The sequence below is a fragment of the Chenopodium quinoa genome, unplaced genomic scaffold (genome assembly GCF_001683475.1).
Source record: "Chenopodium quinoa cultivar QQ74 unplaced genomic scaffold, ASM168347v1, whole genome shotgun sequence".
NCBI classification, from domain to species: domain Eukaryota; kingdom Viridiplantae; phylum Streptophyta; class Magnoliopsida; order Caryophyllales; family Amaranthaceae; genus Chenopodium; species Chenopodium quinoa.
Window position 1 is genome coordinate 11,506,363 of NW_018743292.1, and position 26,904 is coordinate 11,533,266.

At 35.6% G+C, this 26,904-nt stretch overlaps 1 protein-coding gene across 3 annotated transcripts; it reads right to left on the reverse strand.

The window, feature by feature from the left end:
- Window positions 1-574: 574 nt before the first annotated feature.
- Window positions 575-26,904, reverse strand: LOC110737043 (protein MON2 homolog). 3 transcript variants are annotated; one of them, XM_021917397.1, is made up of 44 exons: window positions 26,350-26,904; window positions 22,300-22,485; window positions 21,238-21,327; window positions 19,424-19,497; window positions 19,143-19,304; window positions 18,830-18,944; window positions 18,580-18,635; window positions 18,024-18,078; window positions 17,876-17,932; window positions 17,678-17,779; window positions 17,481-17,561; window positions 17,339-17,391; window positions 16,112-16,181; window positions 15,861-15,924; window positions 15,529-15,677; window positions 15,310-15,437; window positions 15,174-15,231; window positions 14,878-14,975; window positions 14,224-14,308; window positions 14,029-14,094; window positions 13,893-13,952; window positions 13,613-13,699; window positions 13,334-13,520; window positions 11,805-11,848; window positions 11,602-11,733; window positions 11,391-11,522; window positions 11,251-11,303; window positions 11,108-11,156; window positions 10,658-10,716; window positions 9,376-9,509; window positions 9,132-9,280; window positions 7,306-7,434; window positions 7,131-7,216; window positions 6,915-7,030; window positions 6,638-6,750; window positions 6,442-6,565; window positions 6,106-6,224; window positions 4,572-4,755; window positions 4,249-4,471; window positions 2,397-2,721; window positions 2,062-2,201; window positions 1,638-1,762; window positions 1,259-1,468; window positions 575-942 (listed from the first exon to the last, which is right to left on the reverse strand). In XM_021917397.1, exons 1-43 carry the CDS (start codon window positions 26,452-26,454, stop codon window positions 1,260-1,262), a joined length of 4,833 nt encoding a protein of 1,610 aa, XP_021773089.1. In that variant the 5' UTR covers window positions 26,455-26,904; the 3' UTR covers window positions 575-942; window position 1,259. The 3 variants fall into 3 exon arrangements, with proteins under 3 accessions (XP_021773089.1, XP_021773088.1, XP_021773090.1); XM_021917396.1 differs by having other exon boundaries at window positions 1,264-1,468; window positions 26,350-26,903; XM_021917398.1 differs by lacking the exons at window positions 19,143-19,304; window positions 19,424-19,497; window positions 21,238-21,327; window positions 22,300-22,485; window positions 26,350-26,904 and having other exon boundaries at window positions 1,264-1,468; window positions 18,838-18,926.

The following is a 26,904-nucleotide window of genomic DNA, read 5'->3' on the forward strand; positions in this document are numbered from 1 at the left end:
AGGACTTACCTGAGCTTAAAGTCAAGAATGGCGTTCTGAAACTTCCTACAGTTCCTAATATAATGCATGACTTGTCCACTAAAGAAACTTCTCCTATAATTTTTGACATTTTCGACGAGTTGAACTTGTATGTGTAATAATTCAAATTTTCGGTTAATATAACAATAGACATTTATCTAGACATGCTCATTCAAGTCCATTCTAAATTTATAGTACATAGCTTGATGATAACATAAACAAATACTCAGTAGCTCGTACGAAAATAAGATACCGGCCCTTAACAGATCACATCAATGAATGACCTAAGCTTATAATATGTACGCTTCATTGTCATATTTTGATGGATGGTAATGGATTTGAGGGAAGAGATAGATATAAACAACAGTCAAAAGCTTTCACATCTTATTTAAACTACGGTTGGCACTTCTACCTTTCAATCTTTCATCATCTCATTTTTACCCACGACAGTAAAAGTCCTATATCATATAGTTTATCTCATGTTGAAGTAGTGTAGCAATCTTACTGCATATGTGACATGCCACAAATGTTATCATTTAAAGGAATCAAATGGACAAAATTTGAATTAAGAATCAACCTATATGAATATGACAGCAGTGATTACAGAGCGTGCAAAACATAGACAAAAAATGATTTTACAACAAACTGTACCTTTTATTCATTCACCTATGATATAATAATGTACAAGGTTTGCTATATGAAACGCTGCAAAATGAATCACTATAATACAATGAACTATGGAGGACAAAAAAGAAAATTCCTCGTCTACGTCATGATCGGAAAACTAAAGAACGCTGACTAGCCGCATAATTGCTCTTCTCGTTACTTCTCTAAGATTTACCAGATTGAGTTAATTTCCGTAGCCCCAAAATCTCACTGATAAATTTAAGCAGGACCTGTATCAACTCCCTCACTCTAGGTTCCCTGCCAATGGATGTACAAATAAATTTAGCAAATGCTCGAAAGACAACAAAGTAGGTAAGTCCATGCTTTATAAAAAAGTAGATCTACAATAGAGCACCCCACATTTGAGAACAATTGACAGATAATCATGGCATACAGTAAGAAAACAACTAGCTAATTTCAGGCCAGGGAAAATGTACTTGAAAGACAAGGCACAATCAAAGCAAAGCTTAACTACTATATATATCTTGAAGTTTGCCAATTCTCAAGACGGACCATGTAATAGATGGTTTTTTCATCTTTATTTCCTCAATATAAAGTTAGAAAAATCAATCACCTCACCTAGAAGTGACAAGTTCGCATAAGGATGGATGGAGAACAAGCAGATGAGCTCGACCATCATGAATCCCTTCTGTTGTAATACCATGTTTCAGATGCGGATGCAAAGGCAAAATAGATGCAGTGTCGGGGTGAATTGATAAGCGGGCAAGCTCTTCAAGGATAAACACAACTTCTTCAAGCCTTGCTGAAGGAAATGGTCGTTCGCCTGCAGGGAAAGTTAAGCGCTTCATGAGCACCAACTAAAAATACGAGGATCTTCAAAATGAATATGGCAATCACCCAATACAGATCCCTCCACATGCAAACTTTCAAAGGCAGTAATCATGAGTTCTTCAAATCTGAAGTACATTAAATCATCAATTAAAGCTACAAACCTAAATCAGCCTCGTCTATGAGAAATCTGTTAAAAATGTGTTCACATCTCTCCAAGAGCACCATGATAGCAATTTTGCTGACCTCAGATCGTGTTGCGTTCCATTTATCAACCTCAGTCTCAAAACTGCAAGCAATTTAGAGAAAAATCCCACTAAAACTTAAGTTTTCTTAAATAAACAACAGTAAAGATAATAAGTTTGAGTTATGTTCGACAGTTTTCAAATAATTTACAGCAAGAGAAGAGGTAAAACTATTTCAGAATTGTAGTTTAGGGCGTTGAGGCAGTTCTGTGGACCTTCCCTATTACAATCGCATTTCTTATCCAATGATAAAATTCACCGCCAAATTTATTGTCATCCAATGATAAAATTCACCGCCAAATTTCCCAAGGCCCCAATTGATAAAACAAATATCAACACATACCTCGTCAAAATGAATATCTTTTGCAAGCAAGCCAAGGAAAATCTGAAGCAATGGGAAGGCAGAAGTTCCACAGTCTCCACAGGCAAAGAGCATGTGCGTGATGCACAGCGGTCCAGAGTGGATACTAATCTCTGCAGAATCTGGAAATTTTTAGAATAAGCATTTGTCAGTTAAGTACTCAGGGACTTGTAATTGATAGAATTTTAAAGAAAACATGTCTGCTGAAGAAACTATTTGGACAAGTCTACTCACTACATCACCTTCAGGACAGACTAACAAAACCATTATTAGCAAGTTATTGGTAAACAATTATACAGCAGCAAAGAGAAAATTACATCTGAAGGGGCATCGATTTGAGACTTCAGAATTTCGTCACCAAGAATAGTTAAGAAGGCCATATCCAGTGATATATCAGCCTTAAGTGCAACAGTAGATAGAACATTCGAAGGAAGAGCACGTCCACAATATCCCACAAGAAATATTTCAAATACATCAGCAACTTCCTTCCAGATGCGGTTCCTTGCAGATCGGCTATTACATGGATGATTTTCATCCTTCTGGGACAATCGAATTACATCAGTCACGAGAATACGGTTAAAGCCTTCAACAGCTAGCCTCCAAACTACACCATCTGCACTGTCTCTTCTTGTTGTCATGCACCTATAGAGATTATTGAAAAAAAATAAAAAGGGTTAAAACAGAAGGAAATTAATGCTCTGCTTTACTAAATGTAAAAAAGAAAAGGTGCAGCAGATGTAACTTGTAGCAGAACCGATTATAATGGAAAATGAGAAAACAAGATAGAGCCACAAGGCCCCTAGTGCAAATTTACCATCAAATTGGCATCTATGCCAGGAGGAAAAAAAACAAACTAAGGGTAGCAAGTTTTTGATATGATACTCTCACTGATCAAAAGAAACAAATACTATTAGTCCAAAGCAACACATACCAATCAGCTACATAATCCTAAGTAACAATAACAACCAAAAGATGTAGCACGGTTTGTCCCTCCTGTACACTACCCACTTCAAGAAAACAAAAGTTATTTATTAGAAAATATTACCATGAGAGTAGACTTCAAAGCAATTCCAAAAAAACAAATCTTGTTCATGACTATCAATTCCTGATACTCCTCTACATTATACTAAAGAGAATAACACACAGCAGCTATCTAAAAGTACCTCATATACAAGTAATAAAGAGATCTATTAATCTACTCCAAGGGGATATCATATCACCCTAATGCAAAAGGACGGCTAAGGAAAAACGAAGCTATTCATTGACATATCAAGAAACATCAAGCATCACTTAACACATAATTCTTGACTACAGCTATGCAAAAGCGTCAAAAAAAAAAAAGGTACTCCAGTTATACTCCAAGGGGTTGTCACACAATATCTTATATCCTCAAGAAGTGACCTATCATCAAGCTAAGGCTCACTGCTGATTCCCAGACAATCTCACACATGCTTGGAATTTGTGGGAAGCTTTCTCCTCTTTGATGACTGCTTGGAATTCCTCAGACCAAATAACATTGTCAGTCTCTCTAGATGACTGCTTATGTATCTTGCTATTCTATTCATGTAAAAGCCAAAGCTGCACCTATTTTAGGCTTGCAAGTTGGATTCCCATGCATGCACTAGTGTTTGCACTGTACCAAAAGATGTTCACTTCTTTTTTAACAAAACAATGCATCTTCCTTAGAAAAACCAATTCATGAACTATAGTATTTATGATTTGCAAGACAAGAAAACAGAGTTCCTTAAAGCTTTTTCTTGAGATTAATGTACAATATTTCCCAACAAAAAGAACCTATGTAAATGCCTAAATGATATTCAACAGCTTATCCAATTCATGCTGATACAAGAAGTGCTTATCTTGCTTCTCAAGAAAAAGTTTGTGATTCCACAATTAGGGAGTATGAATTCGAGAATAGCCCTTACACATATTACTATAATTCCACATAAATCAACAATTAGCCACTTTTCCAAGATAAGAGATCATCTGGTTAGTGTTCTTCTAGGTTTACAACCAAGTCAGGAAAATTTCTCATCCAGATCCCAGTCCAAGGTAGCACACCATGCATTAAAGTCAGACATAGAGATACGAATTCATAAATCAGCAATCATGAAAGCACTGTAGCCAGTCAAAACTTTTAATGGAATTCAAACATTTTATATCATATACCTTCCCAAAGCTTGAATGACTTCAGGATATATAATATACTTTTCGGAATCTGGAGCCCTCAAGAAGAGATCAACAAACACTGGGATAAGCTTTTCAGAAAATATGCTGCATTGGACGCCAGACATTGAAGTCGTAACAATTTCAGATTCAACTGAATCTTTTGTCAATCTTGGAGATGTAGACATCACACCATTAGGGCTTTCTCTCTTTCCCCAATTATCAGCTTATGTAATAGAAAAAAAAAAAGAAGAAGAAGTCTATCAATTTACATTTTCTGCCATTGAAACATATTTGAAGCATCAGCTAGATTGCCACAACAGTACCTTGGGTAGAGTCTGTTTCCCCAGTTTGCTTGGCATCTTCTATGCTTTTAGAGGTGGGAGGAGCTCTAGGAAGATATTTCAAAATCGATTGAAGAAAAAGGGACCACATAGAAGAAAGATGCTCCGACGGACATAGAAGTGGTAAGGTTTCTAACATAGTACGTTGCAAAGGGGGGATACATCCCTGAAATAAGTATTTATGAACATATTCTGTCAGAAAATATACTTGTAATCAAATGTGGAGACACATAAAAAATATGGGTACAAAAAACCTGCTTACAATTGGGCAGGACTACTCAGATAAGTATAAAACATAGCACCCCCATTCAACATTGGGGTAAAAACTGTCAATAGCAGTAAAAAGGTAAAATTTAATACAACTGGAAACAAACAAAAAAAATAATCCTCAAAGGAAATACGTGCTGTTCACTCCTTATCATTTTCTCATAATTCATCAGTTAATCTTTTTATACATCTCATTTATTCTGCAATGTCCAGGTAGCTGGTTGAGATAAAGGTAATACAGTAAAATGTTAGGGTTTTGGATTAGAAAGTGCAAAGGTGAGTGTAGAAAAAAGAAAACAAAAATTAGGGATTCAGTGATAATCACCCCCCCCCCTTTTACTTAGATTTGGGTGGTTATGGGCTTATCAGAGCCTTCAATTTTCAGCTTCCTCCATTACCTTTAACTTCAACCGACTAACAGGGTATTGGTAAATAAAGATATACAAAAGCAAATACTACCTCCGCTTCCTATTATTTGATACTTTGGAGGGTTGCATGGACTCCTTGGCAAAATTTGTTTGTGAGTTTAAATGAAGAGAGATAGATAGAGATGCATGTGACATGGAGAGAGACAGGGAGAGATGATAACTTAAAAAAGAAAGAAAACATTGGTTGCAAATAATATGAAACAACTATTTTTGGCAAATGTTGCAAATACTATGAAATGGAGGATAAATTGGAAGCAAATATGAGGAAAAAATAAGCAAACAGCAAGAATTTACTCCAAAGAATAATGTTGCTAATCATATACCTATTTGTTATACTAACGTGGTAAAGGGAGGCTAGTATTCACCAATATGGCTAGTAACTGGCGCCTTCAGATTGTATCCAAAGGTAAACTATATCAAATATATAGAGAAAAACACACCATAATGGCAGTGGATTCAAAATCAAGTAAACTTGACTGACTGTAATTAAATTTAACTTTCCCTGAAATATATTAAGCTTTATACCTTCTATTGTTACCCACACTAACATAGATGGAGCCAAAAGATTAAAAAAACGATACGTAGTAATTTTAATCGGTTATCTACAAATTTATGCCTTTTTAAGAGTATGACTTTTAGATTTTACTTCAAGTTAATCTAGAGGGTTAGTAATTACTACTTTGTCCATCACATATTTAAATACCATAACAGTTTTGCGGTTTTCATATCACATTTTTTATCAAAGGTTCTCCAAAAATGGAAATTTGAACTAAGAGTGCCTGCTTAAGATAAACCAAATTTCATACTAACATGTAACTTACAGCATCGGCAGCAGCATTATCAACAGCCAATGTGGCCTTAATTGCCACATCCACAACTTCAAGAAGTTGCTTGTACATATCAATGTCGAACCCCTGCTGTGCTTGAGCAAACAATTCTCCTGAAGAAGATAGAAAAGCCACAAAAATAGAACGCAAAATAAATATTTTTCAAGTTTTGTATCAATGTCCAATAGAAAAGGGTTGGAAAAGAGTGTGCAGACCAAATGGATGACAAGAATGTGCATTAGCTGTCACATAATAATATAATATTAATGCTCAAAAAAGTCAGAAGGGGGGTGGGGGATGAATGTTGGTAAAGTAGCAACTGAAAATTACCCAGCCCTTGCAATATCTCTTGCTTCACTCTATCAATAGCTTTATCACTGCGACTGGGTGATTCTAGAAGAAAATGCTCATAAACATCAAGCACTGATTCAAGGTAAGCCATGGGCAAGTTTCCCTGATTCAAAAAATATAATTTTCAGAATGCCTCAGAATAATTTTAAACAGATCTTCACAGACAAATCATTACCTTAACAGAGTGAGATAGAATAGTTGTTTGTAAACAGTTGATTGCAGCTAGTGCAACTTCTTTACTTCCATTTACAATACTGCTTTTAACAAAATTAATCAATGTTTGCCATCCTGCAACAAAGAAGCATATGATCATTTTCTCGTTATCTTAATGATAGTGTATAGTATGATAGTAGTAGGGTGAAATTATAAATTACCATAACCACTAGCCTACGGGTTATACAGCTCCAGAATAAAAAAATGTGTAGCAAAATAACAACCAGTGCAAGACTCACCAGACCAGAAATTGCTTAAAGTTCTTAGATAGGGAAAGAATGAGCGTAAGAGGCGAGCTATCCCACCAAGAACCACAACAAGTGTTTCATCCCACTGCTTCTGAGCCGTGTTACGACTGCACAAGTTACCAATTCTTTCAACATTGACAAAGAAGGTATGTCCGAAAGCAGAGTGCATCTTTCGAAAGGATCAATATAGCATGGTTAAGCAATTACCTGTGATGAATAAGCATGTGAACTGCTTTTCCACCTTGTGTCCCTAGCTCTTTTCCATGCCATTCATCTCTGGATGAGGTAGCAGCCTACATGTGGTGAATGACAATCTATCAGGAAAGGTTTTTTTTACTTGAAGATTCCTTTTGTACAGAGAAAAGGTACATTAACAAAATACCATGTGAGAAGCACGATCAAGTGATGGGAAAACATAATTCCAAAGACAATCCTCCCACATGCTCATTGAAAGCTTTTGCCCATGAGTTCCAAGGGTTTGAAATAATGTACGTATTGCTGAATTTCTCACCTGTTAAGTACAGTAATAAGGAGTATGACATGCAAACATAAAAGGTATATTCACTGAACTACAAATAAGATACTTCAGAACAAGTATGTTCGAATAAATCAGTGAGAGATTCCTAGTACTTTTCATTAAAATTAGTAATAGGAGAATTGTTGGGAACTCCCGCAATGTACAACTTTTTGTAAACAACGTCCCTCTGGCTTTTTTTAAGTGTGACGGTTTGACCAACTCATAGTTTCAGGAGGTTATATTGACTTTATTATATTACAAAATTGTAAGAAAAGGTAGTGGAATAAATAATTTATTGAAAAGTAAGGAAGGTGAGAAGAGGAAAATAATTTTAAAAAATATAAAAAAAAAATAACAAAAAAGTAGGAGTGGGGACCATATGATGATAGTGAATAGTTAAAAACTTGAAATATAATAATTAAATGTAGTATTATGCCAGAAATAATGGTAACACTTAGAAAAATGGCCAATTAAGGCAGGTGTAACACTTTTTTTTTTTTTTTTAATTCTACGTAGCACTACCATTTCACAGAAACAACCAATGATTCCATCCAAGGGGTCCACTACAACACTTTACCCCTTTACTAACATACCAAAATATCTATTTTAACGAGTACTAGTTTACCCATCATTAGTTGGATGCATTAGCCAAAGCCCCACATGCAAAAGGCAATGTAGACAGATTTTCACAGTATAGAGATAACATGTAGAAATGAAAACAAAGAGAGACAACATAGAAATTTAATAAAGTAAGATAAAATACAATGGCACTACGCAGAAAAAACATAAAAATAAAAAAAAAATAAAAAAAAAGATACAAAAAAATTATACCATGCACCAAGCAGATTGTAGACATAAATGAGTTGGACACTGGTGTGATTGTCAAAGACAAATAGCTATTTCTTACCCAGAAACCGTCTACCAACTTTGACTTCAGAATAATGTCATTATGTTAATGGCTGTGTGTTCGGAGTATCTGCATTAAAGAGTCTCCTGTAGGAGCTCAACTGAGATAAGTGATATGTTTTTGGTCTTTTAGCTAAATATTTATCTGCAAAGTAAAGAGTTTCTAGGTCAAACCCTTCCTAGAAGTTGCGGTACTAGATATTAATGAGCAGTTTGTTGGTTTAATTGTTTTGGAGGATTTGCATTAATCCTTGAAGCCTTGCAACTTTTAAAATTTGTTTTCTTGGTTTACCAATAGGGTTCGATTGATAGCCAAAATAATTGTTGAATTGCTTGTGTCCATTAGCATTAAGCAACAAGCTTACAATCAGATAGTATCCACAGTTCACATGTACTGGTTAATTTAGACAAGAGATTCTACATATGCAAAATCACATCTGTTCTGTAACTCTATCACTCCGATTTTACAATTCACACTCCATGATATTCATTTGGACATCAAAGGGAACTTAAAGACACTGTTACATAAGATGTTTGCTTACTCTGGTTCTTAATAACAGTTTTCTGTACTCTTTTGCCAAATTTTGATTTGCGATAAAACAAGATTTTACCTTTGATTGATTTGTCTCTAATGTAGAAAAAAAAAATACTAGGGGACAACAATTCAGAAAGTATATACACCTTTCAGATATGACAAAGGTAATAATTGAACTAAAAGCAATCCACAACTAAGAAAAACAACAGTCCCCAACATATGGAATGTTAAGATGATTAAATTTCAATACCTCAGGTCTCTCATCTGCTCCAAGTGTTTGAAGCAGTGAGAAGACAGAAATCAGCAACTTGTCATGTTCATCCACATTAAAAATAGAAGATTGATTGTCAACTTTGTTTGAATTGAGTTCTTCTACCCGCTTTCCACTATCTTCTTTCTCTGAAATTGTAGCAAGAGGATTACTGCATGTTATAGAAGTTTAGTGCACTAAAATCCACAAAAGCTTGGCAATTTGAGATCGAAATCCAGCATACCACTATCTTTGCTACTCAAACGAATGTGTCCTTTAACTATGAAATCAGTTGTAGTCCACAAGAGACCTATTGCAGTCAGGCTTATGTTCAACTCAGTCTGCTGAGCACTATAGGCTCCAGTAACATCAATACATCTGTAATTTCAATTACAGCAAAACAATCAACATTGGCTAAAATTTCCACAAAATATTTAAGAGCTAACTAGAGAAAAAATATGCGAGCAAAATTGCAGCAAAGCACTTCACTGTATCAGCAAGCAAATGGTCAATGTGTTATGTGCTACGACAGACTACTTTTACATCTACCTATTATCTTCACACCACAATTGACTGTCAAATAATTATTTGGATATCTTTCTTTCTTTTTTTCAACAAATCGACACTTCCTCTAGTTCAACTCCATAATCATTAATCAGAGCCATACTATCAACAGGCTAAATCAATATTGCATACACAAGGCTAATGGCATATCATTTGGCATAATGATGCTTCTTATTTTGTTTTCTTTTTTATTTCCAGGTAAGCATCATAACCATGAGGTCCATAACAGGTAAAAGCAATATTGTATACACAAGGCTAATGGCACACTCATTTGGCATAATGATATTTTTTTTTTTTTTTTTTTTGGTAAGCATCATAGCGATGAGGTCCATAATTAGAAGAGGATGGTAGTAGTAATGTAAGTTAAACTCTGATGGCAAGAGAAATGTTAACTAGCTGACAAAAATGTAATACATTTTATATTATTAAGTTTATAATCAATATTTAACTTCTAGTCGCATAAGAAGTATGTCAAATTTAGGACCCAGTTATTGATATGCCTTGCCATAGAAAGTAATAGTCATTACCTTATCTGCTGCTTTAAAATTTTTAAAAAAAAATTGTAAAGAACTATATATAGCATGAATACAAGTGCAACATTTTCCAGTCATGAACAATATCGAATAATTATTAATCTCAACCAAAAAGAACATACTTTGAAATACTATAACATTAATAAGCACCAAGAGTGAATGAACAAGCCCAAAGGTACATATACAATATTTTGTAAGGACATTGTGGAATAGTGAATCAGGATTGTCAATACTTGAAGGCATTCCACAGGAACAGTTGAGAGCTCATTATGTTTTTACAATTTAGATCTTTAGATTTAAGACAATCAAGTCTCTCAAACACTTGAAAATTTTCTTTATATGCGACTCCCAGTTTATCAATTGGAATGTTTATCTTCTTTCCTTATTCTCCACCTTCAAACATCCAGTTTATTACAAACAGAAACTTACACTTGAAGGCAATCCACAGGTATACTTGAGAGTCCATCATTCATAATAACACGAAGGCTCTGCATAGCCACAGAAGAAATTGAGTCAAAAACAGATTAAACAAAAATTACTAGCAGATAGACCAGAGTCCTTGAAGTTTTCCCCAGGAAAGACCAGATGAAATAAAGAGAAAACTTAAATATCCCAGGCATGATAAAAATTGTATTTCATCACTTGCTAGAGATTACTTCATTTGTGGTTTGAAAAGTAATTGATAGTCCAAGATACATCATGATAAACCTTTCACATTTTAATTATACAGTTATAATCCAGACAGCCGCAGAAAAATCAGATTGGATAATCAACAGGAACATATATTTAATGAAGAAGACAATCTCTTTCAAAGGCTATAATGGAAAGAAAGACAATACCAAACAAAGTATAAAAGGGGAAAAAAATTGGATTTCCAACCTGGAATCCCAACGTTATTAGATCCTTCTCTGCTCCACAGGCAACAGACCTTGAAGATGCACAAAGAAATAATCAACAGCTTCAGCATCAAAGATAGAAGATAGAGTTTTCAACAGAAAAATGATGTAAGCAGAGAGACATACCTTAACAGCTCAAGTATGTCCTGCCAGCTATCATGTAGTTTTTCTCCATGCCTCTGAATAAAATGGAGAGAAATTAAAGAACAGCAACAAAAGCAAGAAGAACAAAGTTATGACAACATTCAAACAGCTCCTCACATTACCTCCAGAACATGAAGAAGAATCTTCAGAGATCTAGAGCGAACTTCAAAACTCTGAGCAGAAAAGTACAGTACCCTCAAGGGTGATATAACAACACGTTCAAGTGATCTTGAGTCAACAGATGCATTCTTTATCTGCTTAACGAACAAAATAAAATATTATTCTCATTTCAAATCGACCCCAGTTTAATCACCAATGTCGAAAGACACTCACGTGTTGAGAATCTGGATAAGATCCTGATGCTACACGATCCTGTAACTGATCAGAACCCAGAACAGCACAAATTGACCTATCCAAGGCATCAAGGGCAATGCTCCTCAATTGTTGATTAGAGTTCTCAGCAAGCTGCAAACAAGACATACAATTAGAAATCCCTACAGACCAACAGAAGCAATGGCCCAAACCTGAATTATTACCTCAAGAAAATGACCTACAATTGGATCCCAAAGAGGTTCCACTCCTTCAACAAAGAAATAATGTATGAGAATCATATAACAATAGATGCTATAATATAGGCACCAATGGGCACAATAAACAAGTATCCAACATATAACAGACCACAGATTAACGTGGAGTAAAAATAAGTCATATTCCCATCATAAATATTAATGAAATGATATAATACTGGTTTCTAGAAGCTACTACAAACTTATTTGTTATTAGTGAGTTCAAATATTTTAGAACTTAAAGGTTTTAAGTCAATTGAAGTTTCCCGCTATAATTTCCCAACATACTCTCTATTGCTCAAGGAGATCTTCTCCTTGAACATTCACGGTTGCAAGTACACTTGATTGTTTTATGAAAAATTTAACGCAGTAGACGATAGATACTTTATCAAGGTTGTACTTTCAAGTTTCCAGATAATGTTATTAATCTGGTAATTCTTGTTGCAGCATATCAAAAGTATGCAGCATAGACACGGAAATAGAAGCAGAAAACGTATTATGGCAAAAAGAAGCACAAAGCAAGGCCCAAAGAACCCACATACAGTATACTCTTTCACAAGAGCATGAGTGCACAATTTTCCACATATAATGACCCTGGGAATGCAACAAAACTTAATTAGAATGTCAATCCAGCAGAAGTTTGACATTAACATCAAGCACATTAACATCAAGCCTGGCTAAATTAATCCACAATGATTTTAACACAGGCAAGCTCAATTGAACTTGATAAAAGTGCTGAGACTCTCAACATAGCAGACAAGCATCTGAACTACCAGAATATGGGGGTGGTAAAATGAACCAAACCAAGATGTTTTAGGCAGAGGATGGGTTTCATGAGATAGAAAGAAAGTTGAATAAAGAAAACAACAATAAGGTTAATTATGGCACAGGTAGCCTTGGTGGCAATAATAGAAGAGAAATTCAAATCAGAAGGATATTTTTGGAGAATGGCATTGGCTACAGATATTTAAAGAGAAGCCATGAATGGCTTCCTCATAACATCTCACATTTTAGACACTTGCTCTTTTCTTTCCATCTTTCCCACTTCTACCTTATATTACGTTTATTAGCCATTTTCCTTGTACATTCAGTGGGCCACCCCCACCAAAAAAAGGGAAATTGGAAAAATTCCTTATCAGAAGAATGAAATGAAAAAGGAGAGGAAAAAAGTAAAGGTGCCTTTGCTGTTCACCCGTATTTGTATTAGGTGAAAATGCACCAACTGTACTGACACCGAAAAAGGCATAATGAGAAGAATTCTCTAAAGTCAATGAAAATAGCAGACATAATTCAGGTTTTATACCTTTATTAAAAAAGATACAAGCTTGTTAGTACCATAGTTGGTGTCATTAATCATTTAAAGAGAATCATTTACTTTATGGACAAACCTCAAAAGAAACTATGAGACATCTCAACAACCAAAAGTAGGGGAAGATGTTGAGCTTAGAGGAATACAGAGTACTTAAGACAATAATTTACAGCAGAATAAAAACACGTACTGTGAACATTATTAACAAGGATAGATATCATCCTTTCAACGGAAAAACTGATGCTTCCAATTTTCTGACTTGATGTTGGAGGAAATCCACCAGCAATGCCAGGCAAAGATTGTTGTGACAGTTGGCAAAGTGCATAGACAAGTGACTTCACTGCAGATACATGCATCAGAGCAGAACTTTCAAATAACTACAAAATTAAAGCGGAGAAGGTTAGATTCATTATAAGGATACGCATGTTGCTCAAGTATATAATTATGTAAACCAGATATAACCCTTTACCTGGGAATTTAAAGAAGAGAGTATGTTAAAATCGCTATAATGCCCAGATGACTCTCTGCTGAGTCTAGTAGCAGTTGTTGACACTTCCTGTTGGTTGTCATATTAAATATAATAATTAGTAATCTTAGGAAAAGAATGCAACAAAAGGTTGCAAGCAAACTCCTACAGAGCTGCTACAGCCAACTGACTACAGATCCAATAGGTTACTAGGATAGCATCACATTTACACAATACAATATGCAATAGACAATAAAGCAAAGCCATATACAGTCACCTGTACCTGAGTAGTAGCATGCGGAGAGTGAATTGTCCGGTCCAAGGCCGCTAGTGTTTCCAACACCTGCAACAATTTCCATGATTGATAGTTGAAAGGTAATCTTAGAGCTATTTATCCAAAAACAAGTATGAAAGATTACCAGAACCCAAGAGGGACCTAACACATTGTGTAGCCGGTGGGCTATGTTGAAGAGAGTCCGTAATGCCTAGAAAAAAGGATAAGATTAAACAACATAAGTGATCAAAAGAACACCTCGTCCAGGTATAAGTTTATTAAGATGGATGAGAATAAGTCCAGGTTGATATTCAACACATTGACACAAGAAAACCTTTACCTGTACATTTTTGGGAGTCAAAATAATGCCATCTCTCTGGTCAGCAAGAAGCTCAGTGCGTTTTGATCCGGGAGATTGTGAAGAGCTACAATATCAGTTACATGACGTAATTTAAGATAGTTAGGTCACTAGACAATCCCATCCATAGTAAACAAAACAAAGACTTCTTGCTTACAACAGAAAAGGGTGAAAAGAAGCACGAGAGGGGTGATGGGATGAATAGGGGGAGTGTTGCAATAGGAAAACTTGCACTTGCTTGGATAGAAAGACAATAAGAGAAAGGAAAGAGGAGGAAGGTAGAGCTCCGATTTCCCTCCAAATATATTCAAGTTTGAAGGGATGGTAAAGAGGGAAGGAATTTTAATCCTCCCCCAGTCCCCCTACTCCCCTTCCTTCCCCCATATCCTTGACCAAAAAGGGAGCTTCTTCCCCTCCGTTTCTCTTCCCTCTAACTCTCCATTTTCTCTTATCTAAACAAAGTGTTGATGAGGATGCCAAGAGCAAAAAAAAATACACTCCTTTAATCATATTTTGGAATAATTTAATCACAGTACTCAACTCTGCTTTAGATCTCCCATATGTGATAATAGATAACTATCTACAAAAGCCATTACAATGTAAAAAAAGCAACTTTAGTAGATAAACACTTCAAACCTTTTCCTTTCAACCTCACTGGGAATATTGATGGTAAATTTGCAAAGAGATGCCAAAAAAGAGTTTAATGGCTCAACTGCACGAAGAACTCCACAAGCCTGTAAGAAAAAAAAAAAAAAAAAAAAAAAAAAAAAAAAAAAAGACTATGTGATCAAGTCCAAGCAGATAGTAAAAAAGGCACTTTAAACACTGAACATAGCAAACTTTAGGAAATATACCCTAAACACAATAAATAGAAGGAACCCTTATTTTCATTGTGGGTTGAAATTCAAAACGATGTTTCCAATATTACATACCTGAGTGAAAGCTTGATACCCCTTTAGTATTTCCAACACAATAGCCTCCCCTTGAGATCTTCCAAGTCAAGCTTAAGTTAGAGCTTAAAGTTGAAATATTTTACAAGTTATAAGCTTTAGCAATGAACTATAATACCTTGCCAAAATTAAAGAGAGGGTATCAAGTATTGTCAACCACAAGGAATCGACCATTGAATAACAAAGAAATGCTATCTTCCCAGTCAACTTTGCCGGAGGGTCAGACTCACATCTAGGGGATTCCAGCTGACATCATTTTTTGATCAAGAGTTAGAGCACTGTACTATACAATAAAAGTGGAAACAAGTAAAAGTTTACAGAAACCAAACAAAATTACCTCTCCCGTATCTACTGCTTCATCTGTCAGAGTAGCAATAGTAAAGACAACACCTAAAAGACCCTCAATTGCCAATGTGATTGCATGAGCCTCACTAGCAACTAATACTGCAGCATTGGATGCATCATTGTCCAAGATCCACTCAATACCTAACATTAAAAAAGATTAAAAGCACAGTTATCAGACCCTAAACAAGAATTAAGCAAGATTCAAAAAAGTTGCTAATCAACAAGTTCCTGACAATTACAGAAGAGACAACAAAGACTCGAGAATGTTAAAAAGAAATCCAATTGCAGCCAACTCCAACTCTATCAAACTCGAAAAATAGTTACCTTTAGCTTTGCTGCTAAACATCCCAGCGACAGCTGCCAAACTCTCTTCACTTGTTTCTTGAACCTTACCCATCAACTTATGAAGTCAATATTACTCAAAATCTTTAATCTTACATTCTGACTGAACTTATGAAGGTAAAAACAAGTTTAGGTCACTCCAGCATTCATGTAATAAACCAACAGAACAAAATAGTGGAGCATTGGCTGAATATGAAATGGAACACGCTGCAAAGATATATTGCAACTCTTACCTGTAAACTTGACACAACACGTGCAAGAGCTTTCACAATATTCTCCACAACATTAGTATTTTTCGGGTTCCTAGAAAACCGGATCAGAGTTTAGGCCATATAATAAATATCAATAACTGATCAAGAACATTTAACAGAATTTTTGTTCAATATTTTCCTCATTTAATTAATCAAAACTACACTTTCAAAAGGACATCAAGAGGTGACTAAAGCAAATTTATAGAGCAAGTAGAAGAAGAGAGAATGAGCCATCACACCAATAATGTGTGCATGACGCTATTCCCTGAAATAGGAATAACATCATAGGAGTGTATCCTTCTTAAGACAGCTAAATGATAGGGCAGAGGAAGCTACGTTCAGTCTTGCAATCACACTCAACGATTAAGGAGCAATGAAAGATCTACTGCTACTGTAGTATAGACTACAAGAAGCCCTCAGGGAAGTCATTCTTAAGGGAAGAGATTCAATGGAGAATCTGTTGATTTTGTTCCTAGCTCTTGAAAACAGCGACCCTCTCTCTGCTATCTTATTGTTTCTAGTACCTTTATTCATCAATCAAACGATAACTTTTTATTTTGGCTAAGAATTAGGGATTATATGAACAGCTCAGAAAAAGGAGTACAAGCAACAGAGGACAAGCTGTTCTCCAAAACAGAAAAAGTAACTTATTAAAGATTATTATTATGAAATTTGTCACAAAGGGCCTGTAATGCTACCACTTTTGTGAGAAAGGACCTTTAATGGCAAAAAAAGACCTTTTATGTGTTTTTGGTTGTGGGATGGGGGACCTTTTGTCGGATTCCAGGAGTTGACTTCAAAACTCCAGCAATGACCGTCACGTGCATGGCACGTGATCTTTACAAAAATCCCTTTTTCTTCCTTTTTCTCACTTTTCCCTCCAATTTCTTCTTCCCCCTATTAATTTCACCCTAATCTTACTCTCTTCTCAAAATTGTGGAATGCTAGTTTAATTTCTGTCCTTAAGTTTTCCAAACAAACAATTTTTCAAATCAAATTTAAATCCTTGCTATCTTGCTCTACCTTTCGTCCTAATTGAAAGTAAGTACGAAATTAGGATTTCGTCATATTGTATGGCTTGATTTTTCCCAATTTTTGTAAATTCTCAAATAAATCTTCAACCAGCTACCAATGTCATATTTGGTCCATGCAAACCCAATCAATGCAATTTCAACACGGTACGACAAAAGAACGGGTACTAGATCTTACATGTCAAAATTCTGGAAAAGAACTCGCATGGTCCGCACCTCAACACAAAAGCCCTGTCATGTTGCACAAGATATGATACACAGACACAACAAATCAAGATAACAAAGAATTATAGCAGAGGCAAGTAATCTTAGTGAAATACCCTCAGAATTTCAAGCACAAGGATGTGGTGCCACAATGGCAGATCAAGAGTTGTGACCCTCACTAACATACTCAGGAAAACCTACCAAAAGAAGTAGAGAAAAAGCACGCAATATTATATTTATTTGCACAACACTAGTATCAGTTGAATTATTCTCTTTCGTGCAGAATAAGCTTTTAGAAGGTGTATTCATGTACCTCAGATTCAGTGATAAGGAATGAACTATAAAGCCTTATAATGTGAGCAACTGAACGCAACAACAAGCGGCGAAAAAAGGCCTCTCCTGCTTCTCCTTCAAGCTGGCAGAATTCAAAAGATCATTGGCTTGAAAAAAAATTTAGACTGCTCCCAAATTATATGGTGTATAACAAATATCATATACAATTATAAGTTACCTCAGCATTGGTACGAAGAGAGGTCATCAGAAGAGAGCATATCTTATGGCGCAAGACCTGCATCATTGAAGCAATTCTTTAAGGCTTGGAGTTGAACAGATTAAGTGATCCAAAAGCAGGTAGGTATCTGGTGTAAACACATGATTACCTGCTCGTATGGAACCAGTGTTCTGAAAATGGCCACATAATTTGATAGGACAAACCTGAACCACAGATAAACAGATTTGGCACCAATAACTAAAAAATTTGGTCATGCTGGTACTGCAGATCTCAAAACTCAAAAGCACCCGCTAATAAAAGGTATATAAATATTAAAGTGAAATCTAAATCAAGATGGTAATTGTAAACTAAGGACTAAGTCAATCTGTGTGGATAATGAACGTTGCGCCTAAATTAGATAAGCTTGTCATGGTTTTAATTGTATTATGGGTATTTAGAAAGGACAGGGACAGCAATGGTAGTAGTCAACAAGTGTATAAAAAAAAAGGTGTTTCAACTTTCAAGAGACAACAGCACCAGGGTAGATGATGGTTAGACAGGAATGAGAGAATTTTCAGATTTGAATGAATTTGGCAGCATTTGAATTTCACCAAGGCTTGGTATCATTTGAAATTCAGAATCCAGAGCTTTGAAACATTCAAGTAATAGTGTAATACATATGAAAAGAGCACATATTAGACAGAAAGAAAAGGTGTATTCCTTACTCGAGTATATCAAGGGCAAATGATCGTTGGACGGAACTGATACGTAACCAAGTTGCCTGAAACGCAACATCAAAGGATTAAAAATAAGCAAAGGCAGATAACAACCAATAATTCGATAATGGAACAGAACACTTCAAACAAATGAGTAAAAGACATCTTCATCATCACTAGACTATGCTCAAGTAGCTTCATGGTGTAAGATCCAAATATGTTTAAGTGAAGGAACTTTAAGTTTCAAATCAGCACATACAGATCCACCTGCTGCAAGAGCTGTCACGTCCTCAAGCAAGCGAAGCCCAACAGTTCCAGCTTTGGTAAGGCTTTCCCTTGTGATAGGTGCTACTCCAGATACAGTATCATACTCACTGTAAATTCCCCAGTCAGTAAATGCTAATAAAAATGGACCAATATTCACATAGAATCAGAGTAACATGCACAATTAGTCACTGAAAAGAATATCAGCCTTTTCAAAATAAACAGAACTGGCGAGAGAATCGTATGATTGAATGACTAAAAAAATGCCACATTGAGATTGGCAAAATAGACAGCAGAATCATACTTACTCTGAATGATGTATGCTGCGACTAACATCCCCAGTAACGGAACTTGATCTTGATCGATAGATTTGACCTCCAGAACTGAATTTTCCCGAAGGAAGTGACTCTGCTTGGGCCACATGATCAAAAACCAAGGCCACTGCTTGTCTAAAGGTAGCCGCTGCAGTACTGAAGATAAATAATGAGATTCATAAGATGGAATATAAATTAAGGTACAAGAAAATTGAAAATAGATACTAATAGATAGAAAGATGGATAAGAGCCACTATCTAGAAAATTTAACTTACTTTTGTACACTATCAGAGGAACGATTACTTTCTAGAAGTCGGAGACAAATTCCAAGAGCTTGAGCCATACTTTCCTAAGAATAACAAATTCATAAGATTATATGTCCCCTAAACTTTCTCAGTAATCCAAAATTAAGAACTTCAAAAGCATACGAAGAAACTAATAACCATCCCAAAGGTTGGAAATGGGAAATAACGGGATTCTCATAATTTGCAAAAGAAAACATCTTACATAGAGAGAAAATAAAATAAATAAATCTAAACAAGATCTCCTTGCAGATGAATCAAGTGATCAACTATGATGCATTTGACGAAATATTTAGTTGATTTATCATAAAAAATAAATAAATTTTAAAAAATCAAAAACTTTGAAATGCACTCTTTTGCATTAGTTGTAAAAGGTAATTAAATATGGTTAGCTTATTTTTAGGCTGCTAAAATTAGCTATTACTCCCTCCGTTCCTTTTTATTCATTACGTAATCCGTTTTGGATGTTCTCTTTTATTTGTTATATTTAGAATCTTTTTTGTATGTATCATAGATTTAGGACAGATTTCCCCCAAATATTACTCTAACAATGTTCCTACTATTTTCAGAATTAATCATAGCATTGACCAACTTGTACACCATTTGCACCAATTGTAGTGCACTCAAGTGTAAGTGAAGAGATGATACATATTATAGCCTTTGGGCATACTTGATTTTGTTCTTTACTTCCGTTCATATGTATATCACTGTATCAGTATATCTATATAGGAAGTATATGGCCTTCCCCTTTTGCTTATTTTAAATTACTCTTTCCTTGTGCATTACTCCAAAAAGAAATCTATTTTCTTCACTTAGACTGTTCAATTAAAGCATCAATGTAGGTGCAAATGATGGACAAGTTGGTCAATGTTATGATATAAGCAAAGAAGAGACACACTCCTATTCAACTTTGAATGTCTTGGAAACACTTTTTTTTATCTAGACCTTCTCCTTTCACTAGCCCAACTTTAATCTTTCCCTCTCTTTTTTACTTTCTTTATGACAAATTAAATAGGCATAAAATATGACCCACAATTTCATTTTAATGTACTTTCCTTCAATATTGTCCATGTCCCTCGATTAATATACTATATCCAGATGCCTATTCACATGGACAATGTCTTCAAGTTATTATTAATTTTCCCATATCAAACTATTAGATACATACGCAAATCTAATACCTATATCCAAATTTGAACATCATAGATAATAACAAGAAAAGAAACTAAATTCAAAGCCTCCTTTGAAATAATTTAGACAAGAAGCCAATAAGGGTAATAACTATAAGAAAACCCTAAAGTTAGCTTTAGTTACAATCAATAAATTTTCTTTTATGCCAAACAAAGTAACAGGACATTTATTTGAAGACAGAAGAAGTACTAAGGTGATAAACATCACCATAAAATACGCATAATCATATGTACTTCTCTATAAGGAAAACTAATTTGTATCTGAAAGCAGAGTCAACTAATCTCTATTCACAAATTCCGACTTGTCGCATTTGTGTGAAAAATCCCCTCCTTCCATATCTTTGAGAAGACTTTTTGGAAACTCTATCATAGACCTTTTTTGAAATCCGGATAACTTATAACCAAAACCACAGTGACACATTCAGGGCCATTAATCTGAATCTAAACTGCCATATATCACATCACCTCTTCTTCATCAAAGAATGCAAGTATCTACTCTACTTTATCCAAATCACGAAATTCACAAGTTTGTAAGAAAAAAAACTATCAACATTATACAGGATCAAACAACAATGAAAAATAATGATGAAAGCTCACCTCATCTTCTGGATGCATATGGGACTGGAAAATTATTAAAATGGTCTGGAGGGTCTTCAGCTGAACTGTATCATCAGTCATTTCAGCATGCTGTAGAAGATTAACAATCATAAGTAAGACACATTTATGTGAGCAATAATAAAAGGCAGTCATGAAAATACCAATGGGTAAGAATTGAGAGTGGCAAGCTGTTACAAGTCACAAACACAAGGCATACCTCAGTATTCACCAAGAAAAATTACTTTGTGCATGCTTCATGCAGAAAAAGAAAAGGAAACCCTAAGAGAAAGCATATTTTCTACGGTGGCGGAACTCAAAAATTTTTATTAGAAGGGCCAAACTATGTAGTGTTATCTCACGCATTAAATAATACGGAGTATGTCAAAAAAAATGAAACAAAAAAAAAAGTGTTAAGGAGAAGATTTGAACTTGGGACCTAAATAACTAACTTTTTACCCAAAACCAACTCAGCTATGATACAATCAACATAATCTTATGCCAACATTTAATAGATAACCAAAACCAAGGGGGAGCCAAGACCCACCCTAGCACCCCCCCCCCCCTCCACCCCCCTCTCCCCCTGCGGTTCCGCCCCTGATTTTATAGAAAGCTTAATTATTGTATGACAAACTTTATGTGTATTATTTGAGCTTGAAGCTGACTCAAGGATCATGCCTCCCTCCTCCTCGTGTAGTATTAAGTGTCAAATCAATCATGGACATTCAAATTTGGATGGAGGAAAGAAATGTATCAAACACGACACCAAAAGGTTGTCAATTACGCACGCAAAAATTTGGGATAAAAATAATACGCCATCAACCTCAAAGGGATGCTTAGCATGGACGGCCACACTTTTGAGGCACCCACACATGGTAAACCTTCTTCACAGCCTCATACTAGTAATAAATAAAATCCATACTCCGTATAACAGATCTAATATATCCATCTTTAAGTAGAAATGTAGAATTTAGTACGACATCTTCCTATACCTCAATATGTTATTTTCTACTTAGCAGGGGGGACACTATAAAGCAATAAAAATTTCAAAGAAGTATCACTTACCTCTTTCAAGGTAGAAAGTATCTCCTTTAATGCTGATGGAGCAACAGCATCATGAGATATTAGCTTTTGGAGGCATGAAAGTCCAATAACACTCAACTTCACAGTTCTAACTTCACAAGCCATCAAAAAGATTCGCAAAATATCCTCATTATCAGCAATTTCACTTGGACTTGACAATGACCGAAGCTGCATTAACAATTAGAGCAAAATGTTTTATAGAGTTAAACATGAATAAAAAAATTTATTACCCCACCCCCCACAAGGGATGGCGGGATAAGATCAAACATGGAAAGCTAAGGTATAAATGTATGGGGGTTCATGTTTGAGACTTTGAGAGAGCTAAAAATCCCAGACAAGAAGATTCGATTATTTCTGAAAGATAGCTCATCATTTTGTTTCCAGGGTCAGGCAGAGGCCTCACATAATAAAAATGACAAACAACAATTCTAGAGAAGTGTGCAAACAACAGAAAAAAAAAAAATCACAGGACCATATACTAATATAGGCTTCACAAACATGAACTTATTATGCAAGGCAAGATGCTATTATAAAACAATGTGCAAACAATTAATAATCAACTAGTTTCATTTAAAGAATAGGTTTAATTAGAAAATAACACCTGCTAAAGACCCCGATTTTGTTTTTAACACCTGTTAAAAAAAAAGTTTAATTATAACACCTCCAAAAATCCCAAAATTTTGGTTTCACCACCCACTAACAGATTTTTGGATGGAAACCGTTAGTGGGGCCACCATGTACACGTATCAGTTGTTAATTAGTTTAAAAAAAAATTAAAAAAAAAAAAAAAACCTAACCCCCTAATCGAGCCAGCCACCGCACCGGCACCACCTGCGGCCAGTCGCCTCTTCCCTTCCCCTTCCCAATTTCCGGCGCCAATCACCAATTTCCGACACCTCCCTTGCTTCCCCCACCCCAACCTAGCCCAGAAACCTTAGTCATCGGGAGCTTGGGACCGTTTTCGAAGGTGGGAAGGGAAGAGGTCGGTTTCTGGGTTGAGGGAAAGGAAGGGGAGCCGGTTTCAGTGGTGTGGGAAGGGAGGGGGCGCCGGTTTCGGCGGTGCGGGAAGGGAGGAGGTCCATTTAAGGGGGTTGCGTTGGGGAGGGGAACCGTACTTTGGCAGCTTTGTGAAGGATGATAGCGGTTTTCGAGGTGGGTTAAGGGTGGGGGAGCCGATTTCCGGTGTTAGAGGTGGTTCGGCGGCGAAAATCGATGGCTGGTGGTCGGTGGTTGGTGGTTGGTTGGTTATGGGGTAGGCAGGGGAGAAGGCCACCGTTTGTGGCTGGCCGCAGGTGGTGCCGGTGCGGTGGCTGGCTGAGTTAGGGGGTTAGGTTTTTTTTTTTTTTTTTTTAAATTTTTTTTAAACTAATTAACAACTGACACGTGTACATGGTGGCCCCACTAACGGTTTCCATCCAAAAATCTGTTAGTGGGTGGTGAAACCAAAATTTTGGGATTTTTGGAGGTGTTATAATTAAACTTTTTTTTTAACAGGTGTTAAAAACAAAATCGGGGTCTTTAGCAGGTGTTATTTTCTAATTTGGCCTAAAGAATATTATAATCATCAAATACATATTAATATCCAGAAAATTTACCTTATTTTTTTACAGAAATTTCAGTTAGCAGCGCTCAAAAATACTTGAAACAGTTACAGATCTAAAAGAATAAAATTTAAAATATACAAATTAACTATATTCCCCTTCTTCAATAGGAATTCGCTTTGGAAACTATCATAAGCTGAACTGAAGATAGATGGTGTAAAAAAGAATAACAAAGTACAGGATGGAGATTGAAGTTGTAATTCTGCAAATTATAGGGCATCCACTTTTCTGAGCCTCTGAAAGAGATCATCAAGGTACAAAGGATTTGGCCCTGATTAAATAGTAAGCTAATAAACTTAACTATAGAGTAGACTATAGTTAGTCTATGAAACTTTAATTTCACCCATAAAGAACACAAATAATGCCTCTCCATAATCCTTCTGTCTTATCATGAACCATAAAGCTGCTGCAGAGCCGCCTAATAAAGTTCTCAGGCCTTTCTCGATAATGCAAGTTTTAGGTTTTCTTTAGGTAAAGGGCCAAAGGTTACCAAAATTCAAAGGAGGACTTAAGCCAAAATCAAACGCCGCTCAAAATACCACATTTTCACTCCTGCTCTATATTCAGGTGATTCACATTGTATGGTTTTGACCCACCGAATCCAGACAGGATAGCAAACAACAACAAAGATTCGGAGATCCAAGCTCTAACTTCGTCAGAGCTTGACAATTGGACGTGAAATTGATGCCTAAGAGGTTTGGGAACTCAGCTATGCTGTCAGATACAATGCCCATTGCGGAGTATCAAGGACGCACCTTAGCTGATCATCCTGCAGTTAACTACAGCTATACAAAAGCCTCAATAAAGAAACTAAACCTTGAGATGGCAAGACCAAAGTCTACCCTCCCACTACCGTTGGCTTCCAAATAAGTGAATCATCATATTGCCAACAAAGCAATCATCTTCCACACTTCAACAATTAAGCTTTTGTAATCCTTCGTTTCAATGTTTTTACGTCGTGAGAATAACTTTGGTTGTATAAGGTTGAACCCAACCAATCCCAAACAAAACTAAGAACAAGTGCAAAAGATATAGAGCAGTACGCCTATATTTGAGACTATTACATTTTGGGAAGACATCACTTATAGTATGGATTATTTTGGGATAAAATGAATAGTTGGGATCATTAGGATGTGGAGTGACTGTAGTTGGGATCATTACATGCGAATTTTCCGTTCCATTCTCTCTCACTTCACCATCAAAAGAGCATAGATGACTTCATACTTATCGATCTTGCACTTCAAAATTCAAGAATAGAAAGAAATACCTCTTCAACTTATATAATCCTAGGTATGTCAATAAGGCTCTGTTTGATTCGACTTATATGGTCAGCTTATCTAATCGGAATAATTTATGCTATCTGGTAAAACATATTTTGTCTGGAATTGTCTTATTTGTTTGTGACATTGTCTGAAGAAATATTTATTTTGTCTGAAATTGTATTTCTGAATTTATTTTACCTAAAATAGCCAAAATAAGTTACACCAAACAGGCCCGAAAAAATAGGCTCTCTCCTACTGCCTATCAAGCTCTCAATTAACACAAAAATTAGAATCAGGCATCGTATATTAAACAAGCTTAGTCTTCCCCATATGCCTCAAATTTAATAAATTGATGCAAATGACAAAACAACTTCACTTTGCATAAAAGAGTGGCTCAATTCCTTCAGTTTGCATAAATGAGTGGCTCAATCCCTTTATCTTAGTAATTGTCCTTACCTAAAGCTCTCTTGAATAAGACATTCAACCTTGAAAATATCCTATGAACTATATTCAGCTACCATGTGATCTATTTGTCTTTGCCTCAATTATGACCAAACCTAGAAACTTCACTCTTTTCATTCATTCGAAGAACATAATATTTACATTGTCCGTCTATGTTCAATTACTTTTCTTTACAAACTTTCACCATCAAAAGAGCAAACCACTAAACCTTATTATATCTTCATCAATTCAACTAAGAGGTAAACTTCATATTCATCCCTTCAGCCATGTTATATAACAAAACATAATCTGTAATGTAGAAAAACTTGTCAGCAACTACGAAACATTGCATTATAATTCATTTATGCTATACCACTATTCAAACGTAGAGCAGCATTGCCTAGGAATTTATAATTTACATTCATACCATTCTATTTCATAATTACCGATTCGAAATCCATAATCATACTCAAACTCAAACTAAAAACCATCCCACCTCCTATTTCACTCAATTCCAAATAAACCCCAAATTTCATTTCATAATTAGTAACAATATAATCCAAACCAAAAAACAAATCATCATAATTCATCATACACTAGACATCATCATTTCATTCAATCACAAAATAACAGCATTATCCAAAAAAACACATTTCATCAATTTCAAATAAGAAAATTAACTAATCAGCTCAAATTACAAATTAAAATAACAAAAATCAAATTAGAACCTTGATAATAGCGTGTTCAGCTCCATCCTTAACAGCGGGATATCGGCGGCGAGCTTCGGCGGAAAGAGCGCGTAGATCTGATTCAAGGACAGCCATGAAAGCCATCTCGATCGCACCCTCGAAACTCGAAATGGGTGTGATTTTGAGGAGAGAGAAAATGGGTGGATCAATGGATTTCAAGAAGCTGGCATTGTTGATTGAAGAGAAGAAGAAGGTTTGATTGAGGAGAGAGGAAATATGAAGAGTTGCAGTGGCGTAGTAGAGTGATGATGATGGTGGTGCGATTCTAAGGACCTGCTCAATTGCTCATGTTTTTCTGGCTTTCTCTTTTTTTTTTTTTAAGGATCTCCTTCTTTCTCTCTTCTTGTTGATTTTGTTACTAATTTCTCTTTAATTTACAAAATGTCATAAGCAAATCAAGTGGCAATCATGTAGTTCAATTGAAAATTATATATGTAGTACAAAGTATTACTTGAATAAGACTTAGCAAACAATATTCCTTATCATCACTTTCTTTTAGATTCAGTGTATGTGGATGTCAACTAGCTTAGTTGG